This window comes from Convolutriloba macropyga, unplaced genomic scaffold (genome assembly GCF_964194025.1).
Source record: "Convolutriloba macropyga unplaced genomic scaffold, txConMacr16.3 SCAFFOLD_2063, whole genome shotgun sequence".
Lineage (NCBI taxonomy): Eukaryota > Metazoa > Xenacoelomorpha > Acoela > Convolutidae > Convolutriloba > Convolutriloba macropyga.
This window is the reverse complement of record NW_027452589.1, coordinates 11465-37027: the sequence shown is the minus strand read 5'-3', so window position 1 is coordinate 37027 and position 25563 is coordinate 11465. Positions and strand designations below refer to the sequence as shown.

Here is a 25563-nt window from a genome sequence, read left to right as displayed (position 1 = left end):
GCTTCCGGGCGATTGAAGAAAGTGTCGGAAGTAAAGTGAGTGGGGTGAGAAACACCTGTAATAAACATCTGCGCATAACAAAAATTTATTAGTTACCAGCGTTTTTCGGTGACAGATGCAAATTATCAGCGCCAGCCTTATATATTTTAAGCGCTCGTAACACAACGGTTCGGTTAACTTCAACTGTGCACCCCTTCCCTCCCCGACAGGTGATATTTTTGATTACGACAATTTGTGCTCGCTGTATAGCATGTCTCTATGAAAAAGTTTGCATGTGAACGTAAGAGTGCAGGGGGGGGGGGGGGCAGAATAGATCCAGAATTAATCTTTTTCCACTTTTAGGTAAAATTTTCACATATTTTGAGACTAATTTTCTGCTTAATAGTTCAAAGGTCATCCATGCTCTCCAGAAGTATGTCCATGAGGGTGTGTGTCAAGCAGGGCTGGTGAATGGGTAGTTTGGCACAGTCCAACAAATCTGACCGAGGGTAGAAGGGAATTGAAGAATCCTTAATACAAAACGGACTAAAGAGAAATGGGAAGCTTGTAAACCTAAAGTTTTGGTGCTCGAGCAATCATTAGAAATTGTTTGCCAAAATAGTTATTGGTAATTTTTGCATACTCATGAAAGGAAGTTTTTGGTGAAAGCATGCACGAAATGCGCACGGTTTGACTTTAGCTGGCCAAATTAATTGTAAAAGTAATCGCCTAGAACTATTTTTTTCCTAATAAAGTAATAGGTGCGGTGAATATTAGCCGAAAGGAAAATTAGCCGAATGGAATATTAGCCGAAAAGGAGATATTAACCAATCAGATTTGAGAACGCGCAATTGTTATTGTGAGAATAACAAGTTCGGTCGTGATATTTTGTTTGGTTGTGATAGATTCAAATCAAGTCCCATAGGCCGCTGAGGCATGGCCGCGGCCCGCCAGGCCTGGCCAAATGCGTTAATTTCATGTGTAAGCGAGTTAGATAATTACGCGTCCCACGTATATTTGCTTACAGCATTTATCTCATGCATTAGTTCTTCTATTTTTCCTTCTTTTGAATTTTTCGGCTAATTTTCACGTCGGCTAATATTCCGGACACCGTAGTCATAATAAAGAGCTAATATAGTCTGCAATTTGCCTATTGCTCAAAATTTTTTATCGCATAGCATCCTTTTCAAGATTTGGTACGCTTGTAATGGTGTCCAGAATTTTAGCCGACGTGAATATTAGCCGAAAAAGTCAAAACTAGGCCCATTAGAAGAATTAATTGATGAGAGAGTAAACAAAACTAGGACGCGCAATCTTACAAGAACGCCACTTTCTCACTCAAATAGTTTGCTGTTTCTAGTCCACATTGAACTGAAAAATGAGCTTCAGCTTCACAAGATCTAAGCTCAGGGGCGGAAAAAAATTAATTGTTGAAAACTTCTTGTTTAAGAAAAACAAAACTACCCCCCATTCTGTCTACTTTAAAATGCGTAGTTACCACCTGCACATCACAACTTTCTAGGAATGAGAACCTAACAGCCATACAAAACCGGCCGACTCCATATAATCATGACTCCCAAGAAGAAAAAATTGAGGAAGAAAAATTTAGACGTAAAGTTTTGGAATCAGTTTTCCACAATCCGGCTATACCACTTCGCCAATCTTACAGCAAAAAGCTACAGGATATGGATCAAAAATGTTTACTACCCCAGTACGACAAGATTCGACTTGGATTGAATTACAAACGATCACAACACATGCCTCCACCTCCAAAGAATTTGCAAGAAATTTCGATACCCGAAACTCGGAGGTTAACGAAAAACACTCAAAATTTTTTGCTTCATCAAGAGGATTGAATTTTAGTTTTTGCGTCAAAACAATGATTGGAATTTTTTGTTAGATCGAAAAATGTTCTTTCAGATGGAACATTCCAAACCGCACCAGCACCATTTTCTCAAATTTTTACAATTTTTGGAACAGCTGGGAGCAACGATGAATGGAAAATTCCTGTAGTATGGGCGCTTTTGGGTTCAAAGTCACAAGAAACTTACGAATTTTTTTTCAAATTTCTGGTCCAAATATATTTGGAAGAGTTTTTGGTAAATTTTGTTCCGGAAGCATTGCTGACTGACTTACGAAACTGGAATTATAAGTGCTTTGGAAACAACTCTCCCTGTTTCGGTTCACTTCGGATGCTGGTTTCACTTTACACAGTGCATTTTTGAAATTTGCAGGAGCTCGGTTTTTCACAAGCCTATGCAAAAGAAAAAAATTTTCAAAATATCTCGAAAAACTTTTTTGCTCTGCCAGTTTTACCCGAACACGAGATGGTTGCCTCCTTTCATTTCTACAAAGCAACAATTGCGGATATTTTTCAAAAATATCCTCAGCTCTCACCTTTTTTGATTATGTGTACGATTTTTTGTCGAAGGTAAACATTTCAATGGAAATGTTTTGTGTTTTTGATCGGCCACCAACTCATCAAATTACAAATTATTGCAAAGGTTGGACTACAAATAACTGCAAAGGTTGGAACTCAAAGTGGAATGCAGACTTTCAGCACGAAAACTCAAGTTTTTTGGATGATTTTATAAAAACTTGCCAATCAAGAGTGCAAAGCTCGGCTTAATCTCCGTCGGCTATCTCATGGCGAAAAACCGGTGGCCAAAAAACGCAAACATGAAGAAACAAACAAGAAAAAAACTGGTCTCAACCAATTGTATCTGGGTGACAATTTGTCTGTTCAGCAATATTGGGATAGTATTTCTTATATTTGTCGTCTTGTTATATTTGTTGTCTTGTTTCTTTGTTCGAATACTTTTGCTAATTTAATTATAATTTACGCTCCCATTTCCAGTTGTTATATCTAAAGGAAGACAAAAATTAGAGACCTAATAATAATAGCAAAAACTTTCAATTGACAAAAAGCAGTTTGTAGCATACAATTATTCAAACGGCTGTTTCTTATTACCTTGAAAATTTACACCGACCAGTTCCATCGAATGTACTAACCGCTATAACGCAGATTACCTTTGAAATACTTGATACTCAAGCATTCCAAATCTTTCAGCTTTGCTGACTTAACAAATTGGATTGGTTGAGGAATTCAAAAAATTTTCAAAAGCGAAAAATCAAATTTTGGTTGTGCGTCAATTGGCATCGATAAGGTCAATGTTGAAATTGGATTGGGCTACGCTGTGGTCAGTAAAAAATTTTTTTTCAATTCGTGCAAAGTTTCTCTTTAAAAGAACTTTTGTGGCTCATGAAGGAGTTTGAGAATAACAAAGTAAACTAACTCTTCAACCAATTAGAGGTAGTTTGACTGTACAATCAATAATTTTCCTGGTATTTGTTAAATTTTGTTGTCCTGTCGAAATACACCGTCAGACCCTTTGATGGTCTCCGTAAGTCAACTCATTTTATGATATCATCGCTGATCGAACGCTTTGTTCAGATAAACAACTTTCCTTCGATCAATTATTTGTTTGTTATAGATTGCCATATTGCTCAATTACTGAAAAATGGCAAATACTTTTTATTAATCGAAAGAGGTCTAGGCTTGCATAAGCTCGAGTTTGCCGAAAGAGCTTCCTATGATCGACAAACTCTACTGCGAATGGTGGAAGGGGCAAGCAATTATTCTTCTAACGACGTATAAAGTGAGTCAAAGTCAAAGGTTTTCAGTAATTAACAGAGATTTTTTCTGCGAGAACGTCCCGTGGGACTGATACGCTCTCCAAAACCACATTAGCTGCGTTTTTGCAACATTCTACGATGGTTCTCAAACTCATCAGATTTGCATTCCGCTTGGTGTAATGAACTTCTGTTTGTTCGATTCTTGAGTTGGATGTTCTTCCATTCTTCCTTTGTTCCTGTTGCCGCAACATTCTCCTCAAACTCTATTTTAGGTCGAAAGAACCTTGACCTCTTGTCAATGATCATTTTTTTTATTTGTCTCTTTGTGCAAAAAAACGGTATTTTTACAATGAGACAAATAACGGTATTCAATTTAGGCATTACATTTATATGCACAGTTCTCACAAATAGACATATGAACAAAGAACGTCCAGATTTTTCCTTCCTTCACACATTCTTCGCGATTAAGTTCCAATGGAAAGCACTCCAGCATATATAATCGCAGTTAGGGCTTATTCTTTAGACACATCGGCCGTTGTGGTTGGCGTTCCGCTTTTCGGAAGATAGTACATCTTTTTATCGTACCGAATTTTGAATGTCTAAAGTTCATTTCTTAAATTGAACAAAGTTTCTTACATGCTCAGTGCCTTCAAGTGCATTGTTGTTTCGCTCACTTTCGAGCGCTATTTTAACTTGATGTTTCCATGTAAAAAATTGGAATTTGCATTGGAGGCCAGCAGACTGTATCTTATCCCGCCTTTTGTCCTAAAAACTTCATGATTTTGAAATGGAGAAAATTGTATGATCATGTTGCCTATCGGGATTTCCATTGCAGTTTTTAATGATTCCATATACCTTTCCACTTTAACGCTTGCTATCGTTGTTATCGTTGTGTCTTTGTTCAATGCTCGGTTTATCTAGGCCTTTATATTAACTGCAATATTGAATTTTCTCTATCCCCCTCGATTTCTTAAAAGTTTTTTTCTTCATCTAGTTTTATAAAACTTTTTGATGGTATATTTTAGTCATCGGAGGCAGAATCTGACTTACATTTTCTAACCGTTAGGCTTCTGGTTGCGACAACAAAGGCAAAAGGGTCCGCATAGTCTTTTAAATCAGTTTATTGAAATTAATTTCTCTGGTGACACATTCTGATGCGAACGTGACGACGCTTACATGTTTCTACTGCAAAAATATTTATCTACCTTCTGAGCTACTACTGTAGCCAATGCAATAGTTGTTGAGCCTGACTGAAAACTACAACTATGATTTGCCAATTTATGTTCCTTGACTTTACTTTCTTTCCTTTTGATCAACATGAGAGTTGCTTGCAATACCACGGGATCAAATGGTGTTTCGTGCGCCATTCCGCATATTTAAAATTAATGTGCTATTTCAGCTGCGTACTTTTTTGTTTAAGACGATAGATAGGCCATTGCACTCACCAAGTCCTCAGATTTGTCATCAACTATGTGGAATTCAACATTATCTTTCATTGTGCTGAAGTATCTTCTATCAACGTTTGTTTAAGATGCAATTGGACGTTCCTATTTTCAACTCAAGAGGTCTAGTTTTCAACAAAACTCTACTTCAATGTCACAATGTTGCCCATACTTAGTTCGATTGCCTTTCAGAGGTCATCTCATCTGAAATTTAAACGGAAAAAAAATTTTGTCACAAAATTTTGTCAAAATTTTTCATTGGTTAACATGTGAACTGCCTGGAGTCGACGAAATTGAAATAAAACTTTGCTACAGAACACAGACTTTTACTGCGAGAACGTCCCGCGTGACTGATACGCTCTCCAAAACCACATTAGCTGCCTTTTTTGCGGTCTTATGAAGGCTCTCAAAGTCATACGATATTCATTCCGCTTGGTGTAATGAATTTCTGTTTGATCTCTTCTTGAATTCGATATTCTTCCGTCCTTCTTGTGTTCTTATTGCCACAACGTTCTCCGAAAAACCTTTTTTAGCTCTTAGGAAATTTGACTCGTTGTCAATGATCATTTTACTAGGTTTTTCCTTTCAATCGCAGTTTTTTGAGATTTATCATCTTCATAAACATTTTCACTTCAACGCTTGCTATCGTTGTTATTTTTGTGTCTTTTGCTAAAAGCTCGGTTTTTGTTGGCGATTGTAATGATTGCAAAATTGAATTTTCTCAATCCCCTCGACTTTTAAAATCTATGTTTTCTACAGCTTGTTTTATAAAGGTTTTTGATGGTTTATCTCAGTCATCTGAGGCAAAAATGGCTCACATGCTCTGGCCAAGCTTTCTGGTTGCGACAACCAAGTCAGAAAATTACGCATATGCTTTTAAATCAGGTCATCAAATTTCTTTTCTTTGGTGACATAATTTGATGCGTTCCTGATGCCGCTTACAGGTTTCTACTGCAAAAAATGGTGCATCTACTTTCTGAGCTAAAACTCAGAAACTACTTCTGAGTAACTACTCAATGCAATACTATTGTTGAGTCTGACTGAAAGCTACAACTTTGAATTGCATATTTAGGTTCTTCCTTGACTTGGTTTTCTTTCATTTTGACCAACATAAGTGTTGCTTGCATTACCACGCAACCAAATGGTTTTTCATAGGTGCCAGTCCGCATATTTGAATTACATGAGCTATTTCGTCTTTGTATTTTTTTGTCTGAGACGAGAGACAGCCCACTGCACAAACCAAGTCCTCAGATATGTCATCAATTTTATGGTGTTCAACTTTATCTTTAATTGTGCTGAAGTATTTTCTATGAACGGTTGTTTCAGATGCAATTGGAAGTTATTATTTTCAACTCAAGAGGTCTAGTTTTTAACAAAGCTCTACTTCGATGTCCCACTGTTGCCCATACTTAGTTCGAATGCCTTTCAGGAGTCATCTCATTTGAAAATTGAACGGAAAAAAAGAAGCCAATTGAGTCTGGGGTCATATACAAAAGATATTAGTCGCAAAATTCTTCACTCATTGAACGGATTTTCAGCTATTTAGTTCTTTTTTTTCTGCACACGGTAACCCATTTGCTTGGGTTTAGCACTGGACGGTGAGACAAAGAGCAACATAGTGCCACAGGGCCTTACATACCAGATCCGTTCATCGTCTCCCTTAATCCCTTCCTTTTTTGCTGGTATGGCTTTCGTTCTCTCCAATTAGGAAACTCTCAAGTTTAAACTTTATTGTACTCACTATCATTACTTGTGCCTGCGGTTCTTTCTTTGACTGACTGGCAACGTCAATTTTTTAGGTTTAGATTTCTATGTCCCATGTTCGGACATTTTAAATCAGTCAATTATCCTCTCTAAAATATTGACAAATGTTTTTCTCTTGTTTCGTCTGGTTTTACTCCGTTGACTACACATCCTAGCTCTGTCAGGATGGCAAAAAAAATGACTTCCTTCCTATGTAATCCAAGAGGTGTTGTGGCTCAAAATCATCCTGACCATGTGTTGGCAGTATTGCTTGTTCTGTTTGTTGTAGAAGTTTTAGTCGTAGCTTTTGTTTCTCAATGACACTGACGCGTGAACATAGGCTCTATTTGAATATAATTTCAAATTCATTCTCTTTTTTGAAAGGTTTTCTGATTCCAGATTTTCGTTCCGCGTATGACAACTATGTTGCATGTCCCGCCTAGATCTTGATCGACGAAGGAAACTGTTGATCATCTTTTGCGGAAAACATTCGCTGCAATTGTTGCCAATCTTCTCAATCAAATGGGCAATATCTGTAGAATGCTTGTAACTTCGTTTTTGCCCTCGTCTAATTGATTTAGTGTTTGAAACCATCTGTGTTCTGTCTTGGCGAAAAAAATGTTTCTTGACTGCTGTCTACGAATTATAAACGCTCATAATCTTGAATAAAGAAGAATCGCATTTTTTGAGTACCATTAAAAAAAGGAGAGTGATCGTTTGGCATTTATTCAATTGTTGTTGCGTTTGATCTGTCACATTTTTAACGATCTTCTTCTTTTTGATGTCCTGTGAAAGCTATAATCCTTTATTGCACGTACGTCTTTTTTGCTATCTATCGTCTCGAGAGTGTTAGAACGATTCTATCCTCAATTGCCAGTTGTGTACATAGAATAATCATATCTCTTGAAAGTCTGGAGACAACTTTTTTATGGCAAGTTACAGTGTTGCAATTGAGTGCAAATAATTGTCGAAATTAAACTTCTGCCTAAAACTCACGAGAAATATCATGGCTATCGAGTAGTAAGAATTAGTTTTTGCTCCAGAATTGTGATTTTGTCAGTTGTTGTTTTCGCAGTGTTTCAAATTACGCAACAATGATTAGGTGTGAGTAGTCAATTTTTTTATTCTAATAATGCTTTGAATTGGGTGTCAAAATATCCAATTAATATAGTGTTTTACAAAAATGATATAGCTTCTTTGGTCCGCCATTCAGCAACAATTTGAAGTGGCTCTTACCCTGGTAGCTTATATTCTCAACTAATCTGTCTTTTATACAAGGTGCCCGTTGAAATATCTAAGCTTCATCTTGGATTGTTGACTGCTACAATTAGTTTTGTCTTTTCTAGCGGGTTCAAGACAAACCGGATAGTATCAGGCGGACTTCTAGAAGTGTCAAATTCAGTTGCTTTTCAGATATATCATATCGGCCAAAACAAGATGATTTTCAGTTTTTGCGCCCTTTCAATTAATTAGGAATCTGCTTTTAATGCTAGGAGTGGTGGCATAATCATCTAAACCTCTTGGCCTTCAGAACATCATTTTTTGTACTGGAATTAGAGTGTATTTTGCTCGGTGGATCAATGCAGCTCCATATCCAGCTTTTTCGTCTCAACTCGAACTCTACTTTCTTTCATCAAAAATTGTATGCAAAATTCGCTCTCGAGGGTGGCAGGCTTCTCAATTTTTCTTGTTTTTTTGAAAAAATTCTTGCTTCTTTACATTGGTGTTTGATTCCAATCTATCGGAAGGACAGATATTTTCTTCTAAATTTTAACAAATATTTGTGGTCATCATTTTTGGTCATATTTGGAGTCATCATCGTTAGTTTGCAAAGCTGATGAGCTTTTCTAGTCTGACATATTAGCCTACCGTCGTTGAGTATGAGCCAGCACGCGTCTGATTTTCGAGAATATTTGTTTTCGATTTGATGACGACAAAATTTTTCGAAATTAGGAAAAGTTTTGCCTGGTTTGTTGGTCAGTTACCCGTTGCGACTACCAACCTCGCGCTCGCGTATTTGTTGATAAATTGTTTTGAGGCGGCAGTGTCAATATTTTTTCTTTATGGCCTTGTATTTTTCTTATGTTTTTTAATTGCAGTTGCTCTCGACAGTTGCCTATCTGCTTTTGGAGTTGGCGTTACCGGTTAACTTCTTTTGCAATAGATGCTGCAGCTTTCATCTATTTTCTGAACCTGTTTCATGATTATTGATAGCGCTTTAGCTTCGACTCTCCCGACAATGGGATCAAAATTAACGACTGTGCTCCCACTTATGACAAGGTTAACCTTAAAACGCCGTGTTCAATTTAAATTTTTCATATCGTTCTGTAACATTGAGCGTTTGCTGTTAAATTCCTTGTACTGTATGTTTGATTATGGCAATGATTTTTGTTCCATTGCTTTGTAATCAATTAGAACAAAAATATACTAGCAAAAACAAGCTAGCAAAAACATTCAATTGACAAGAAGCAAATTCTAGCATAAACTTAACGTATGAGCTCTGGTTATGATAATGACAATTAGCAACCACACGTTCGTTTCAGCGATTTCCAATCCGTCAGCAAAAAAAGTTTTCGGAGTGAGCTTTTATGAAAGAAGTTTACTACTATTCCGCAGATAAACTTTGCTGTATTTGACAGTAAAGTAGTCCGATTAACTAATTGTTAGACATTGCTGAAACAACCAACTGATTTCACCCACAAAATCAAAACATTTCAAAACTGGAACAACAAAATTTTGGTTGAGTTTTCTAATCAATTAATGCCATTAAATTAAATGAGGAAATTCCACTAATGAGCTTTGTAGCACTATCAGTTGGCTACAACTAAACAAAGTCTCTTTCTGTTACCTTCAGCACTTGATAAATTGAGGAAATTGATGAAAGTGCAATTAGTAACAGTAACAATAATTTAGAACTGTTGTCCATTGGATTTACCAAAGCCAAAAAAACTCTATTCAGCTGAAGCGTAGCCAAAATCTGACACTTTCATTGCAGATCTTTCAAACTTCTCTGAAGGTCAACAGAATGTGATATTGCCATGAAGTCAATTTTTCAGTTTAGATTTAATGTCATAGGACGATTTTTAACCGAGTAAGATTCTCTCTAGGTTTCTATAGCATCAACTGAATTCATCGCAAACAAATCTGAAAGATCTTGATGTAAATTTCAAGATGATTTTATAAATTACTTATCCGTGGCAACACTGATTTGGTGACATTGTAGTAGTTCGAAATTGAGCTATAGTATGAATTGGACTTCAAATATAATTGTCACGTACCAATAAAAGTTACTGTAATATTACTTTGACAAATTTGAACTAGTCGATTGGTCTTCAATTGATATGGCATTAGTTTTTGCTTGTCGTGTTATTCTTATAGTACTGTTTAATTTGCCGTTGTGTGCGTATATTCATTTCATAAGTTCGGGTCATTTTTAAAGAAAACTGTTTGAAGTTCAAAAATTCTCTTGATTAAGTTAAAATCTACTGCGTATTAATTATTTCTATTATAAGTTTCACATAATTTTGATCACACTGTTTACCTAAGTTTACTGACAACTTTTTTGTATATTCGACAACTTTTAGTTGTTTTGCATAAACTGAATGAACAAAGTTGATGTGAACATTGAGAAACGTCTGTTCCTCACATCATTAGTTTTCTCTGAAAAGAAATTTCAAGAAAAAAGACGAGAATCAGTTTCTTACAAAATTGCAAAGTACATTTTGAGCGAGCAAAAGCGTGACCTAACAACAAGAGAATTGAATCACTTCATATAAGAAGCACTTCACCACAAGAAATTTTGTCAGTTAATTTCAGTATCATGACAGAAAATACAAAACAATTTTTTCTACCATTATTTCATAAGGAAAAAAAACAGAAACTCAAAGGTTACCAGCACCTAGTTTGAGGGACATCTTACGAAAATTGCAGTTTTCAAATTTTTATTTTTTATTGATATTTGAATATTTTGATAACTAGTTAAACTAGCCAAACTAGTTATACTAGTTTAAAAATAGTATTTCAAAGAATTCTGTACTCGATCTTTATTTTTGGCATTTTATCTATAACGCAACAATGAGCTATGAAGAACGAGAACAGGTGGTCAAAGTTGTTTCTAGAATGGCACCAGTTACTTTCAAAATATTTCTTTTCTTTGGAAGGGTCAGTTTTAACAATGAAAATTTCCAGAAAGTAAAATTTTTGAATTCTTTGTAGTAGCCGAAAACAACCGTTATCCACAATTTCATCATCAGAAACAAACATCACATAAACTGGCAAACATTATCGGGGCTACAAACATCACATAAGTGAAAAAAAGAACCTTTGTGGGTGCAGTTGTGGAGAGATATTGTGCTTCTGGACACTTCTGGAGGACATACTTGCATGTTTTACGACATGGCAGCACCCTCCACTTCCCAGGTCTGTCTACATCATCAGCACATACTGCAACATACAAGACCGGTTAACTTTTCCTTGTTTTCCTTGATTGTTTTCTTTCTCCCAAACACAAACTACCTTCTTTTCAAAAATCTGTGAATAAAATAACGAGGGTTTTTGCATTGACAATGGTCCATTTAGGTGGGATGGGACTATGCATAGCAAGGTTTTCATACCAACAAAAGGACGTGAAAATAACCACTTTCATGTTCTACCACGGGTGGACAAACAAGGAACTGCCATTTGACCCAAATACGGGGGTATTTTATGCCAAGTATTTGTTTGACCTCGGCACTCCGATCTATTTTGCCCATTAAATTTTCTCCCATCCTTGTTCCCTGATCAGGAAAACACTCGATTTTAAAAACTTTATATGTATTTTAAATATTTATTTTCTCTTCTTACCTTTTGCCAGTTGTATTCTAAACTAGCAAACAACACAAACTCGTTCAAAGTTCCAGTCCTCTTTCCGTTGTTATAATAGGAGGACTGGAAAGAGGACTGGAACTTTGAACGCGTTTGTGTTGTTTGTTAGTTTAGAATACAACTGGCAAAAGGTAAGAAGTGTCAATGCAAAAACCCTCGTTATAATTAAGTCGGATAATTTGAAACTAATTGCCCCAGAAGCCGGTCGAAAAATTTAGAGCGCACTCTAAATTCAGACTATTGTCGTTCGGAATCCTTGGTGAAAAGTGATAGCCAACATAAGCATGCCATGAGAATTAAGATTTTATCTGTGTAATTTGGCGTGATAGTCAAGAGGTAAGGAGTGTGCCTAGTATGCCAATGAGCGATTGTTCGATCAGTCTAAGTGAGGATGTGCTCCCACATAAACATAGCTCCTCGTTGACCATAGCCTGTGTGTTATGCTGTTTGTTTGTTTGTAACCCACCGCCATCAGTAGCGGGCTACCCTTGTTGGCTATGTATTCCAGAAATTGAGGGCTTTTTCTAGGCCTTTTATGAGAACCTGGAGTGTCTATCCTCTATCTCTCTCTATCATCATGGCGGGGCATTCCACATAGATGTGCCGGGTAGTTTTGGGGGCAATTCCGCAAAGGCGGCAGCTATCTTCTTCCATAGTCCCTATTTTGTGCTGCCAGTACAGCGGCTCGGGGTGATGCCCACTCCTTATCCGCTGATGCATGTGTAATTTTTCCTTGACAGCATGTTGTCGTAATTCCTGCTGATTTCTCCTTTCGAATCGTATATCTCTCTAGCTAGCGGATGTTGAACAATGGGAGGGCGGAAGTGTTTTCTGATTGACACTTTTGCTGCTTCAAATGTATGTTTAGCATTTTGTTCCATAATACTTCCTTTGTTAGCAGCATCGTCGGTCTCTTCGTTCCCTTCTACTCCGCAGTGACAAGGGCACAAAAAAAGTGTGATGTTCTTGCAGGGGTTGTCATGAAGATTTCTTAGACTTCTTCTTTCTCCTTGGTTCTTCGGAGCATTACTTAGTTTCAGTGTCTGCATTCCTTGAAGGAGCGATTTCGAGTCTGTGATGATGTCCACTTGGTTTTCTTCCATTTGTACTTCTATTGTTTTGTCCATTGCTTGCGTTTCTGCTTCGAATGATGATCTCCAGAGGCCAGCAGGGAATGAGAGCTTCGTTTGTGTTTCTTTGTTCTTCGGAAGACAATCCTTGCTCCACCACTAGTGTTCCCGTCTTTCGTTGATCCGCCTGTGTAAATCTTTGTTCTATTTCTTCACTTGATTACTTTTTCGGCTTGGGTACGTTGTTCCTCTTTGTCTTGTTTCCTGGTTACGTTCTATTTCTTTGTTCTATTTCTTCACTTGATTACTTTTTCGGCTTGGGTACGTTGTTCCTCTTTGTCTTGTTTCCTGGTTACGTTAGCTTCGATGAAGTGTGCGTTGTTCACTTCTTTCCATGAAGTTGGTAGGTTTGGGAATGCTTCTGTTAGGTCTTGGTCAAATTCTTGGTTCCACATTTTCTTGGATTTAATTCTCCAATCGCGTTTCTCAGTTTTTTGTAGTCCTGAGTACTTGTGAATTGCTGTAGTGGTACCACTTAAAAGTTTAGGACCAAAAAGCGTGCCTATAGTTCCCCCAAAAACTAACAGAGATGTGGGGAATAAAGAAATGTGGGTTCAAAAAACAGAACAAAAATGATACTCAATACGATTTTTGAAGTTTGCTGATATTCTTAATAGCATTTTTCATGATTTTTCAATAGATATATCAATGCAAAGTAAGACCTCCAATATCGAGAAAACATTTAAGACAACACAGAGCAGAAAAACAGTTCTATTGAAATATTTGTAAAATTGGTAATAACTTATGTTAAATTGACAACACTAAAAATCCCGTTGATTTTTGTTTAAAAAAACTTAAACAAGATGTGGTGAACATCTGATTGTAGTCTTTAACCTATACCGGCTCTATTTGTGCTTGAAGGTGAAGGTACCTCTTCTAAGATATACCACGTTAATTATCTTAGATTGACACATTACAAACTTATTATAAATATTTTGTGAGCAGTAGTTCTTCGCAAAAATTCAACAACGGCCTCGATTTTCAATTCCAGTGAAAAACACTGTTTGACATGGTTTTAAAAATCTGTTATCATGGAGAAAACGCTTTTGACAACACTTTACAGTGACAAAAAAATACAAAACAAAGCTGTATACTCTGATTCTGTTTTCAAGAATTTAGTGTGCTTTCATCAAATTTGTATAACAGATATATCTGAAATGGTTTTATTTTTGGTTCATCTATGGTTTAAGCGATAAATAACTTTTCAACCAGAGTGGAAAGAGTCGAATAATTAAAATTTTGCACATTTTTTTTTCATTTGTCAAATTGAAGAAAACTGTTGGTTTACAAATCTAGAACATTTTTTACCTCATTAGCCACACACCCAAGTTGTACGACACAGTTGAATGAAAATTTTTTAACTATATATATATATATATATATATATATATATATATATATATATATATATATATATATATATATATATATATATTTATATGTATACATATATCTATATATATATATATATATATATATAATTATGTACATATATATATATATATATATATATATATATATACCCGGTTTGAGCAAACTTACGTACCATTAAAAGTACAATATATGGTAACTTTGTCACCATAGAACAGAACATTTATGGTGTTTGATTCCAATCTATCTGAACGACAGATATTTTTTTCCAAATATTAAAAAAATATTTGTGGTTTAGTCAATATCCTTAGTTTGCAGAGCTGATGGGTTTTTCTGGTCCGACATTTTAGCTTACCGTCGTTGAATGCTAGCCAGCATGCATCTGATTTTCGAGAATTATTGTTTTCAATTTGATGACGACAAATTTTTTTGAAATTAGGAAAAGTTTTGCCTGGTTTGTTGGTCAGTTACCCGTTGCGACTACCAACCTCGCGCTCGCGTATTTGTTGATAAATTGTTTTGAGGCGGCAGTGTCAATATTTTTTCTTTATGGCCTTGTATTTTTCTTATGTTTTTTAATTGCAGTTGCTCTCGACAGTTGCCTATCTGCTTTTGGAGTTGGCGTTACCGGTTAACTTCTTTTGCAATAGATGCTGCAGCTTTCATCTATTTTCTGAACCTGTTTCATGATTATTGATAGCGCTTTAGCTTCGACTCTCCCGACAATGGGATCAAAATTAACGACTGTGCTCCCACTTATGACAAGGTTAACCTTAAAACGCCGTGTTCAATTTAAATTTTCCATATCGTTCTGTAATATTGCGCTTTTGCTGTTAAATTCCTTGTACTGTATGTTTGATTATGGCAATGATTTTTGTTCCATTGCTTTGTAATCAATTAGAACAAAAATATACTAGCAAAGACAAGCTAGCAAAAACATTCAATTGACAAGAAGCAAATTCTAGCATAAACTTAACGTATGAGCTCTGGTTATGATAATGACAACTAGCAACCACACGTTCGTTTCAGCGATTTCCAATCCGTCAGCAAAAAAAGTTTTCGGAGTGAGCTTTTATGAAAGAAGTTTACTACTATTCCGCAGATAAAGTTTGCTGTATTTGACAGTCAAGTAGTCCGATTACCTAATTGTCAGACATAGCTGAAAAAACCAACTGATTTCACCTAAAAAATCAAAACATTTCAAAACCGGAACAACAAAATTTTGGTTGAGTTTTGTAATCAATTAAAGTCTTCAAATTAAATGATGAAATTCCACTTTTACGCTTTGTAGCAATATCAGTTGGCTACAACTAAAAAAAGTCTCTTTCTGTTACCTTCAGCACTTGATGAATTGATGAAATTGATGAAAGTCCAATTAGTAACAGTAACAATAATATAGAACTGTTGTCAATTGGATTCAACGAAGCCAAAATTAAAATTCTATTCAACTGAAGCGTAGCCAATATCTGACGCATCCATTGCAGATCTTTCACAGTTTTTCTGAAGGTCAAGGAAATGTGATATTGCTATGAAGTCAGATTTTCAGTTTAGATCTAATGTCATAGGACGATTGTTAACCAAGTAAGATTCTCCGTAATTTTCTATAGCATCAACTGAATTCATCGCAAACAAATCTGAAAGATCATGACGTAAAATTCAAGATGACTTTATAAATTACGCATCCTTGGCAACACTGATTCAGTGACATTGGAGTAGTTTGAGTTTGATTTATAGTCTGAATTCGACTTCAAGTATAATTGTCACGTACCAATAAAAGTTACTGTCTTAGTGCGTTGACAAACGTGAACTATTCGATTGGTCTTCAATTGATATGGCATTAATTTTTGCCTTTCATGTTGTTCTTATAGTACTGTTTAATTTGCCTTTGTGTGCGTATATTCATTTCATAAGTTCGGCTCAATTTTTAAAGAAAACTGTTGGAAGTTCAAAAGATAACATCTACTCCGTATTAATTATTTTTATCAAAAGTTTCACATAAATTTGATCTCATGGTTTACCTAAGTTTACTTACCGCTTTTTTGTATATTCAACAAGTTTTAGTGATTTTGCATAAACTGAATGATCAAAGTTGATGAGAACATTAAAAGACGTTATTTCTTCATTTGATTTATTTTTCGGCTTGGGTACATTGCTCCTCTTTGTTTTGTTTCTTGGTTGCGTTAGCTTCGATGAATTGTGCGTTGTTTAATGCATACCATGGTGGTGGTAGATTAGAGAATGCTTCTGTTACGTCTTGGTCAAATACTTTTTACTGGGTTCCTCGTTTTCTTGGCTTTACTTCTCCAATCGCGTTTCTTAGTTTTTTGCAGTCCTGAGTTCTTGTGTGTTGCTGTAGTGGTATCACTTAAAAGTTTCGGACGGGAAAAACTGCCTAAAGTCACCCCAAAAGCATATACTTGCATAAATAACAAAGATGTGGGTAATAAAGAAAAGTGGGGTCAAAAAACAGAACAAAAACGATACTCAATACGATTTTTGAAGTTTGCTGATTTTCTTAATAGCAGTTTTCATGATTTTTCATTAGAGATATCAATGCATAGTAAGACCTCCAATATAGAGAAAACATTTACGACAACACAGAGCAGAAAAAGAGTTTTATTGAGATATTTGTAAAATTGGTAATAACTTATGTTAATTTGACAACACTAAAAATCCCGGTGATTTAAAAAAAACTAAAACAGGATGTGGTGAACATCTGATTGTAGTCTCTAACCTATACCGGCCCTATGTGTGCTTGAATGTGAAGGTACTTCTTCTAAGATAGACCATATTTGTTAATTAACTTAGATTGACACATTACAAACTTTCTATAAAATATTTTGTGAGCAGTAGTTCTTCTGCATAAACTCAACAATGACCTCGATTTTTAGTTCCAGTGAAAAAAACTGTTTGACAGGGTTTTAAAAATCTGTTATCATGACGAAAACACTTTTGACAACACTTTACAGTGACAATAAAGTTCAATACAGAGCTGTATACTTGGATTCTGTTTTCACGAATTTAGTGTGCATTCATCAATTTTGTATAACACTTATATCTGAAATGGATTTATTTTTGTTTTTTCTTAAGCGATTGCTTAAGCGATAAATAACTTTTCAACCAGAGTGGAAAGAGTCGAATAGTTAATATTCTGTACTTTTTTCATTTATCAAAATGAAGAAAACTGTTGGTTTACAAATCTAGTACATTTGTTACCTCATTAGCCACACACCCGAGTTGTACGACACAATTGAATGAAAAATACTTAAATATATATATATATATATATATGTATATATATATATATATATATATATATATATATATATATATATACCCGGATTGACCAAACTTACGTACCATAAAATGTACCATATATGGTACCTTACTTACCATAGAACAGACCATATATGGTCCATAAAGGCCATACGAAAACCGTTTATGTTCTTGCTAAGGTTGGTGAAGAACCATATATGGCCCCTTCTATGGTAGCTAAGTTTCCATATTAAAACTGAAAACAAAATTGAAAATGTATATACTTCATCAAAGCGTCTTTTCTAAAAAAAAACGGGCTTAAGCTTTTTTTGTTATAAATTTTGATTAACACTGTGTCCTCTGAATTTTTATGGAAACAGTATGCTCCTGATATTTTACCCAAGATGAGTATCTCATTCAAAAGCAACTTATATTCCAAACTTTAATGCGTAAATTTCTTGCAAATTTGATTTTAGAACGCAAATTGAGGTTGAGCAGATACGCACACTTTTTGTTAAGAAGAATCTTGGTAGACATCTTGCAAAAAAATCGAACTTTAACCAAAAGGAACAAATTATCATACTCATTATCAAAATTTATCATATATTTGGCAAATAATAGTTACCTTTACAATTGAATAAAAAGTTCTGTACAAATAAAATCCTTTCTAGAAGCCCCTGTGTCTTCCTCGAAAAACCTGCAAAGGGGAAAATTCATCGAGAAATACCTCAATTTTCTTCCAGGAATCATATTTCAAACCTTTGTACTTACAGCTTTGACTGCTCTTTTCTTTAAATTTTCTCATATAAAGTTTTTCCGTCTGAATATTAAACTTTGGTTAACTACACTCCTGAAAAAAAAACCACAAATTGGTGAGAACGAAAAATATTCAAACACGTCTCCTCTGTCTATTCATCTCATTTCTGTCAAAATTTTATTTATAGATCAACTAAAATTACCACTAACAAACTTCGGAAACTTTCTTCAAGCTTGATTTAAAATTTGTGAATACTTTAAAGAAAATTTAATTAAAGAACATATTTGAACATCTCTATGTTAGACAGGGGAAAAGTCAGAAATTCAGCAGTTCACCTGGAAAGTAACTGAAACAGGTGATGAAACTGATTGCTTTGAAGCAGTTTGGGAATCTGACGAAGAAGCCAAAGGTGCTCATCAAGTTGTACAGGTGGATTTCTCTCTCTGCCTCCAACACCTCCCTTTGCCCAAAGATATTCGGGGCCATAACTCTGAGGGTGTGTTTGTGTTTGTCCTCTACCTGCTCTTTGTGCATGTGTGGTCTATTGTGATTGGACAGAATATTTCGACATATTGTGTTGTTCAGTTTCAGTTCGCTAATATCTACGCATTGAAAGGCTGAAATGAAAACAAGATGCTTAGAAGACTGTCCAAATATTTATGCTTTGGTACCTCACTACTAAAACATGAAGAGGTTAACGGGGTCAACTCGGCAGTCATATTTAAGGAGCGAGTATGTTTTTTCGTTTTAGAATTTTATTACATGGGAGAGAAGGATAGTTTCCAATGGGACTTTGCTTAAGCTTTCATCTTTGCCGTCTTTAAGCAGTTAATGTCATATAAAGGGAAAATGAGATTTTTGCTTTCGTATATAATGAAAGGGAAATCCGATATAGGGGTTTAAGGCTGTTAAGATGTAATTTAACGTCATTTCGTTTAATTCTGATATCTATGCCAAAATGACCCTGGTAACGTTATGTGTGAAATAATTATAGGAAAATTTCTAAGAGGCTGCTTTGTTAGAAAGTTATAGGCTACATGTTCAGTTTGATCGAAACTGCTATTTTTGAGATTCAAAGAAAAATCTTTATGCACATTTTTTTTGTTTGCAAAAAAAATTAAATTCTTTTGTTCAGGGAAAGCAAATAACATTTTTGCTTAATGCTGCAAAAATTTAATCTGAACTTCTAGAAAGTAGAGAGAAGATTGAAAACACCGAAGTTTTTTCGATGTTTTATAATTCAAAGAAATGTTAAGATCTCTTTTTAAAATCAAAAATAGAAGAACATTGAATGTGCCAATAGCCATAAATGGTGATGCGTTCCCGGAAAAGCAGCCCCAGAACAAAAAAACAGTCCTAGGCTAGGCAAAATTTTCATAAATTGCAAAATAGTACCACACAAAACAATCCCAGACAAAAGAGTCGTAAAAAACAGAAAAAAACAGTCCCAGACAAAGCAGTTCCAAACAATAAAGATAGTGACTCGACGCTATGACCAACAAAAGTTAATCTCATTTAACCAAATTCAAATCATCTAATAAAAGTTTTAAGAGGGGGCAGAAAAATAATTTTAAAACTAATGACAGGTTTTTGCTATGCGACGGCCAACTTACCGACTGTGCATCTTCCATCTTCTTGGCGCTATTGTATTTAAAAATGCAATAGAGAAATGCAATAGCATGCTTTCAAGATCCCCAAAACATTTTTCAAGATTCAAGATGTATTTTCTTATTGATCTATCTAAGGAGCGCATTGGCCGGGTCTTTTTTGTCTGCGACTGTTTTGTCTTTATTCTTGGACTCTGCTGTAGACTTGTCGCGAAAAGACTGACATGAGATGATAACAAATTTTCGCATCGATAAAGCATTTATCTCTATCTCGTTGAGGAGCAAACAGATAACGTAGGTCTTTTTGACCGTCACCAGGGTTTAATTTTTTGTATAGTCATATTATAACAAGGAAGTGATACATTTAATTTTTAAATAAAAATATTTTGATTACAAAAAGAAAATACTAAAAAGAGTCATATTTTAGTCGAGAATGTTAATTATTAAGCAGAAACGATAAATTGAAAAAATTCAAGGGATTTTAAAGGCATACAGATGCAGATGTTAGAGCTCAATTTTCTAAATTTAAGTTTCAGAAGGTAAAAATTTTTGTTCTATTATTTTTAATTTGTTGAATTTTTGAATATTCCAGTCTTGTTATTGCGCGGTTAGGATTTTGTCAACAACTCTTTCATTGAATTAGTTTTGTTTTCAAATTAGTGATGAATTTTATACTCGAAAAAATGCTGTTCAACCATTTTTTAAACAACACACTCCAAAAATTTTTGTTGGTTAATCAAGCAGCCCTTATGGAGATAAAATAATTTTATTAATAATGGAGACCATAATTGCTTTTATAGTTTTAATCATGTTGTTGAATTTTGAAATCTGGTTTAAACTATTTTCCTCAGTCAATTTTTTACGGAGCTAAAGTCTGTGTTTCATTTTAAAACAAAAGGTGAAAAAAGTTTTCGTTTTTGAATTTAACTAATTTTTTTAAAATTAGGTCATTGAGCTTTATTTTCACCTATTATAAAATCATTCTTTAATTCTTTTTGCACAATATTAAATTTGATAGACATCCTAAATTTTTTGTTTTAATCAAAAAGTTTTCTTAATTAAATAAAATGTGATCAAAAATTTAATAGTAAGGCTCACAATTACTGCCGGTCTTCTTCAATTTTTTTATTAACAGGGCTTTCATTATCACAAGAAAAATTTCAAACCATTTGAGATCAATTTGAAGTTTTTAGCGAAGAAACAGATAGTGTGAAATCTTGGTGTAATATTATTTTTTGCGAGTGATTTTTCGGGAGCAGTTTTCTCAGGAAACAAATAGTTACAAATTATTTTCACCTCAAAGCGAAAATATCTCTTATTTTGCTAACGGCGTATTCTATTCGAAAGGATAGATCAATAGCTTCAAACACTTCCATTCTAAACGGTGAAGCAGAAATTACCAAAATAAGACGAGTCAAATTTAGTTCGACAGCAATTTAGCTGAAAACCATGGATTTTTAAAATCTTCTGTAAGAGGAAGAACTTACTAATGGTCAAAATTTCACTGATTTACCTTCTGATCGGAATCAGTTTTCAGAAAGAAAAATCAATGGCGATTCAAAAAAGCCAGTTTTTTGCTATGACTTACATCCGTTTATAAAACAAAAAATTGAATGAAAATTTGAAATTATCTGTTTAGATATTCAATATTTCTGCAGATTGGCCACAGCTTGTTACCTGTTCTATCTATTTGCAAAAGTCGACAATTCAAAACCTGCTCATTCTCTCAATGAACACTTTTCAAAATCAAACCTCTATTTCTCTGAAATACATCTTGGGTGCTTGTTGTTGTTTGATTTGAGAGGTTTTCCGATGATAAAAATTGGATTTCGGTGGGGAAATAATTTTTGTAATCTTTACTCGTCATAATATAGTTGCCATTGATAAATGATAAAATTTGCAAAAACGTTAAAAATGACAAAATGTAGAAAAAAGTTGACATTTTGGCAAAAATTAATCACGGCTGTATTGCAAATTTGTATGAAAATTGATAATTGTTATGTGTGTAATATTTATCATTTTAGATACAAGATTACTAAAATTAATTCTTGTTAGTTTGTCAAATTCTTTTCAACTTTGTGGCTCGAGTAATTGTAAGAGGATAGGCGAACAGTTTGTGCTTTAATGTCTTGGTCGTACCAGAGTGGAGATTGCTTTCAACTCTCTCGGCCACCAAGACCTGATGTTGTTTTAGACAGGTCTCAATCTAGACTCACACACAACCACTACTTTTTCTCAAGTTTTGTTTTGACTTGTTGAACACATTGTGATCAGATTATAGCAGAAATCGGGAGCCAATAGCAGATACATTCTATGGGAAGGAATCTACCCACATTTGAAGAAAACAGCTTTTAATTATTTTTGTTACGTCTGCTTATCCTAATACCCTATGCCATAAACAATTTCAACCATAACTTTTTTGTTCTCTTCTAGTCTGAGACACGAATTGGGTTTTATAATATTAACAAGCTTTTATGTGGGAATATTTCGCACACCGTTCGCGCCATAATCTATTCTGAAATCTTTGCGCGATTAATTTGAACTTTGCGTCACTAAATTGCCCCAAGCAAAAAATAAACCGATAAGAGCAGAAGTCAAATGAGTTTCATATCGAAATCCAATTCCCGTTATTAATTGGCCATGAGAAATGAATGAATAAATTTTGAGAAATATAATGTTTAAAAAATGCAAAAAAAACAGAATTATCAGTTAACTAATTCAAATAATTAAAAACAGACAAAGACGAAGGCCGTTTCCCTTATCCGTTGCCTTTATTCCTTTATTTAAATAATATGATTCTACTTACGTATATGAAAAAATATACGAATATTAGTAAAACAAGGATGCTCGCTAATGTGCGATGGCACGCTTGCTAATGCCGAAGGATGCCGGCTAATGTCCGACAACGCTGCTCCACAACCTTGTCTCAATTGTCTACCAACTGAAGCACAGATAGGCTGCCTAAAAGAGGTAGTTAATTTTTCCTCAATATAATACTTCATTAAATTAGAAAGAACACTCGAACAAACGAATTGAAAGACTTGAACTCAAATTTTTTTAAGTGAACAACTAATTTTACCAAAAAATAAAAATAGACATTCATAAAGAAAAATCAATAATTTTTCAGACTAAATCTCAAACGGCAATGTATTTTATGTAACAGGTGGCCTCTATTAGTTTCGATAAGACTTTAAGTTTTGAATTTAGACTAATTTGTGAGTACAGAGGTCAGAATCCATAAAATTGAATCTAAATTGAGAACACACAATCAGCTCAAATTCAAATAGAGATTAACCAAGCTATATGACCACAACGTAAGTCACAATTGAGGTAAGTCATATTTGCCCCTGGAACTTATCAAAAAATTGCTCAACAAAATTGCTTATCCATTCATATGAACACGCATGTGAAACAAAGCAGAAAAAATCAAGAAACAAACTCCACATTTTAAAATTTTGGTGCTAAAATTTGATATAACAAACCCAACCGCACTGTAAAACTTCAATAAACTAAAAGCCGGAAAAAAAGCACAAAAATTAGAGCGTGAAACAGCTATGTCATCATTCGTGAGTAAAGAAAACCTTTTTGGCGGGCAAAGTTTCATTACTCGGACTGTAACATACCAATCTACAGAAAAAACCAACTGAAGTCAAAACTGAAAAAATTACAAAATTATAATTGAAGGAAACATTTTCACAAAGTAATCAAGGCAATAAACTGTAAAACACTATGTAAATATTTTAGACCTCATTATTGCATGTTCAGCCAATATTATTTGTTTTGGGACCTTGTAGCAAAATAATGTAAGATCAAAGAAATGGATAATAATTACAAAATGTTATTAAAAGCGTTGTGTCAAAGTCAACAAAATCATTAGTTGTCTACAGTCAAGTTCGGATAACAGCCTTTATGCATAATTATGAAAAACTCATCACATTTTTGTAGACAAAGAATTCCTACTTTATATTTAATAGATTATATTATTACCTAAATTTGATATATACTTAGAAAAAGACAGCCTTTTGAAAAAGAGTGGCTTAATACCAGTGAGATGAGTTTACTTTGTTTCACAGGAACGAAAAATAGAACCGATAGAACAAAAGACATTAAATTAATCCTTATGCAAATTTGCATTATGTAAAACAAAATTTAATTAAGCAAACAACTAATTTCCAAAAGAACGAAAAACGATATACAAAATTAAACATTTATACGGTCTGCAAACCAAATTTTAAACTGTTAAGTTTCTCAAGTAACAACTGCATTGTTCATCAGCTTGCTTGGCCTCTAAAAGGTTTGAATGACCTTCAGCAAAAAACTGATAGTAAAGGACAAGACAACATAAATAACGACAAAAACTGTCATAACTCAAAATTCACTTAAGTTTCTGAAAATCTTTATTAGAGTAAATTGATATTTACTAGAGTTACGGGAGATTGCATAAGTAAGAAATGAAGTCTGCTCTCACTGATGAATCTGAATTCGGAACAAAAATTTGAGGTCACACAAGCTAAAAATTACAGGCTGAGTCTTGAGTTAGTTATGCGAAGATTGATTTTGGAACTTACCAAAAGCGTACTCTGACAAAGTAGTTACCAGATCATTTAAATTTACATACTGGATAAATACAGATCAGTGAAAATCCAGTGTAAGTTTCAAATTCCGAAACAATTTGGTTCTAAAAACGATAAACTAAACAGATACAACCTATTTTAAAGCAATTAGAGACTCCTGTTAAGGAGAATAATTTACAAGTCGACCAAAAAATACCCAATTGAATCAAAAACCAAATAGAGGCAAAATTCTGCTATTCTTAAAATTCATACAAAAGTAAACAGCGACCACTCTTTTAGGATTCCTTATCAATTGAAAAGGAAGTTTGGATTCAGATCTGCCCCATTTATGACATATGGAGATTTTGATAATAGATATTAAAGGGCAAGATAACACAAATAACGACAACAACTGTAATAATTCAAAATTCACTTAAATATCTTTAAATCTTTATTAGCGTCCTTTTTTTAATAAACTTTCATTAGCAACCAATGCTAATCATTGAAAAACTTCGTTCAATCCGATAATACAGTCAATGAGAATTTTAATTACTCAGACTCTTAAGAAACTACAGAAAAAAATGATTTCGGAACCAAACTCAAAAATTTTTACTAAAAACAATGATTTCAAAATAATCAACAATCGCATTTATTGTGTCTTGCCAGAAAGTCACGAGAAAAAAAACACTTCACCTGGCCACAATATTTAAAAACAAAAAACAATGGTTCTTTGAACCGGAAAATCTAGATCCAAATCAAATCTGTTTTATTCTAAAAAACCACTATGACATAAGATGAGCTCCTATATCGCTCCCAGATCGCTATTTCTTGCGTGACGCTATTTCTTGCGTGACGGTTTTTGATTTCCTCATGTCGCACGGGCATTGTACTGCAGGGGGGAACAACCGAGAGAAACATTTTGTCGGGAATATTATAGAGTAAAAACTATTCAGACGAGACCATAGATAATTCCAAAACAATATAAACAAACAATTGGGCTTAAACCAAAAATTGAACCTTAAAAATTGAACGGAAAAAACGGAAATAAAATCGAATAAGAAAACCATTTGCGAGACGAGGAAACAAGGACAATAAGTGTGCTTTAAGCCAATTTTAGCTTACACGCTTGGTTGTTAGCAACCTCCAAGAAACATCTAGCACCCTCCCCAGGGGCCAAATCGGACTGAGTGCCTTAGAATCCACATCAGACTTTGAGGGAACTGTCGT

The 25563-nt window shown here is 34.4% G+C and overlaps 1 protein-coding gene across 3 annotated transcripts; it reads right to left on the bottom strand.

The window, feature by feature from the left end:
* Window positions 1-286: 286 nt before the first annotated feature.
* On the bottom strand, window positions 287-25563 carry LOC142357641 (uncharacterized). Of its 3 annotated transcripts, none has more exons than XM_075409192.1 (4): window positions 25459-25563; window positions 18512-18793; window positions 11122-11243; window positions 287-509 (listed from the first exon to the last, which is right to left on the bottom strand). In XM_075409192.1, exons 2-4 carry the CDS (start codon window positions 18708-18710, stop codon window positions 387-389), a joined length of 444 nt encoding a protein of 147 aa, XP_075265307.1. In that variant the 5' UTR covers window positions 18711-18793; window positions 25459-25563; the 3' UTR covers window positions 287-386. The 3 variants fall into 3 exon arrangements, with proteins under 3 accessions (XP_075265307.1, XP_075265306.1, XP_075265308.1); XM_075409191.1 differs by lacking the exon at window positions 25459-25563 and adding an exon at window positions 21536-21817; XM_075409193.1 differs by lacking the exon at window positions 25459-25563 and adding an exon at window positions 19790-19911.

Excerpts from the sequence above, each read along its gene's own strand:
- LOC142357641 (XM_075409191.1), bottom strand. The coding sequence starts at position 21,725 with ATGTCAACTTTTTTCTACATTTTGTCATTTTTAACGTTTTTGCAAATT. Across the intron at positions 11,244-18,511 it reads CTGTTTCAGTTACTTTCCAG|TATGTGCTGATGATGTAGAC; the intron begins GTGAACTGCTGA and ends TGTATGTTGCAG. Across the intron at positions 510-11,121 it reads CCACAACTGCACCCACAAAG|GATTCTTCAATTCCCTTCTA; the intron begins GTTCTTTTTTTC and ends TTTTGTATTAAG.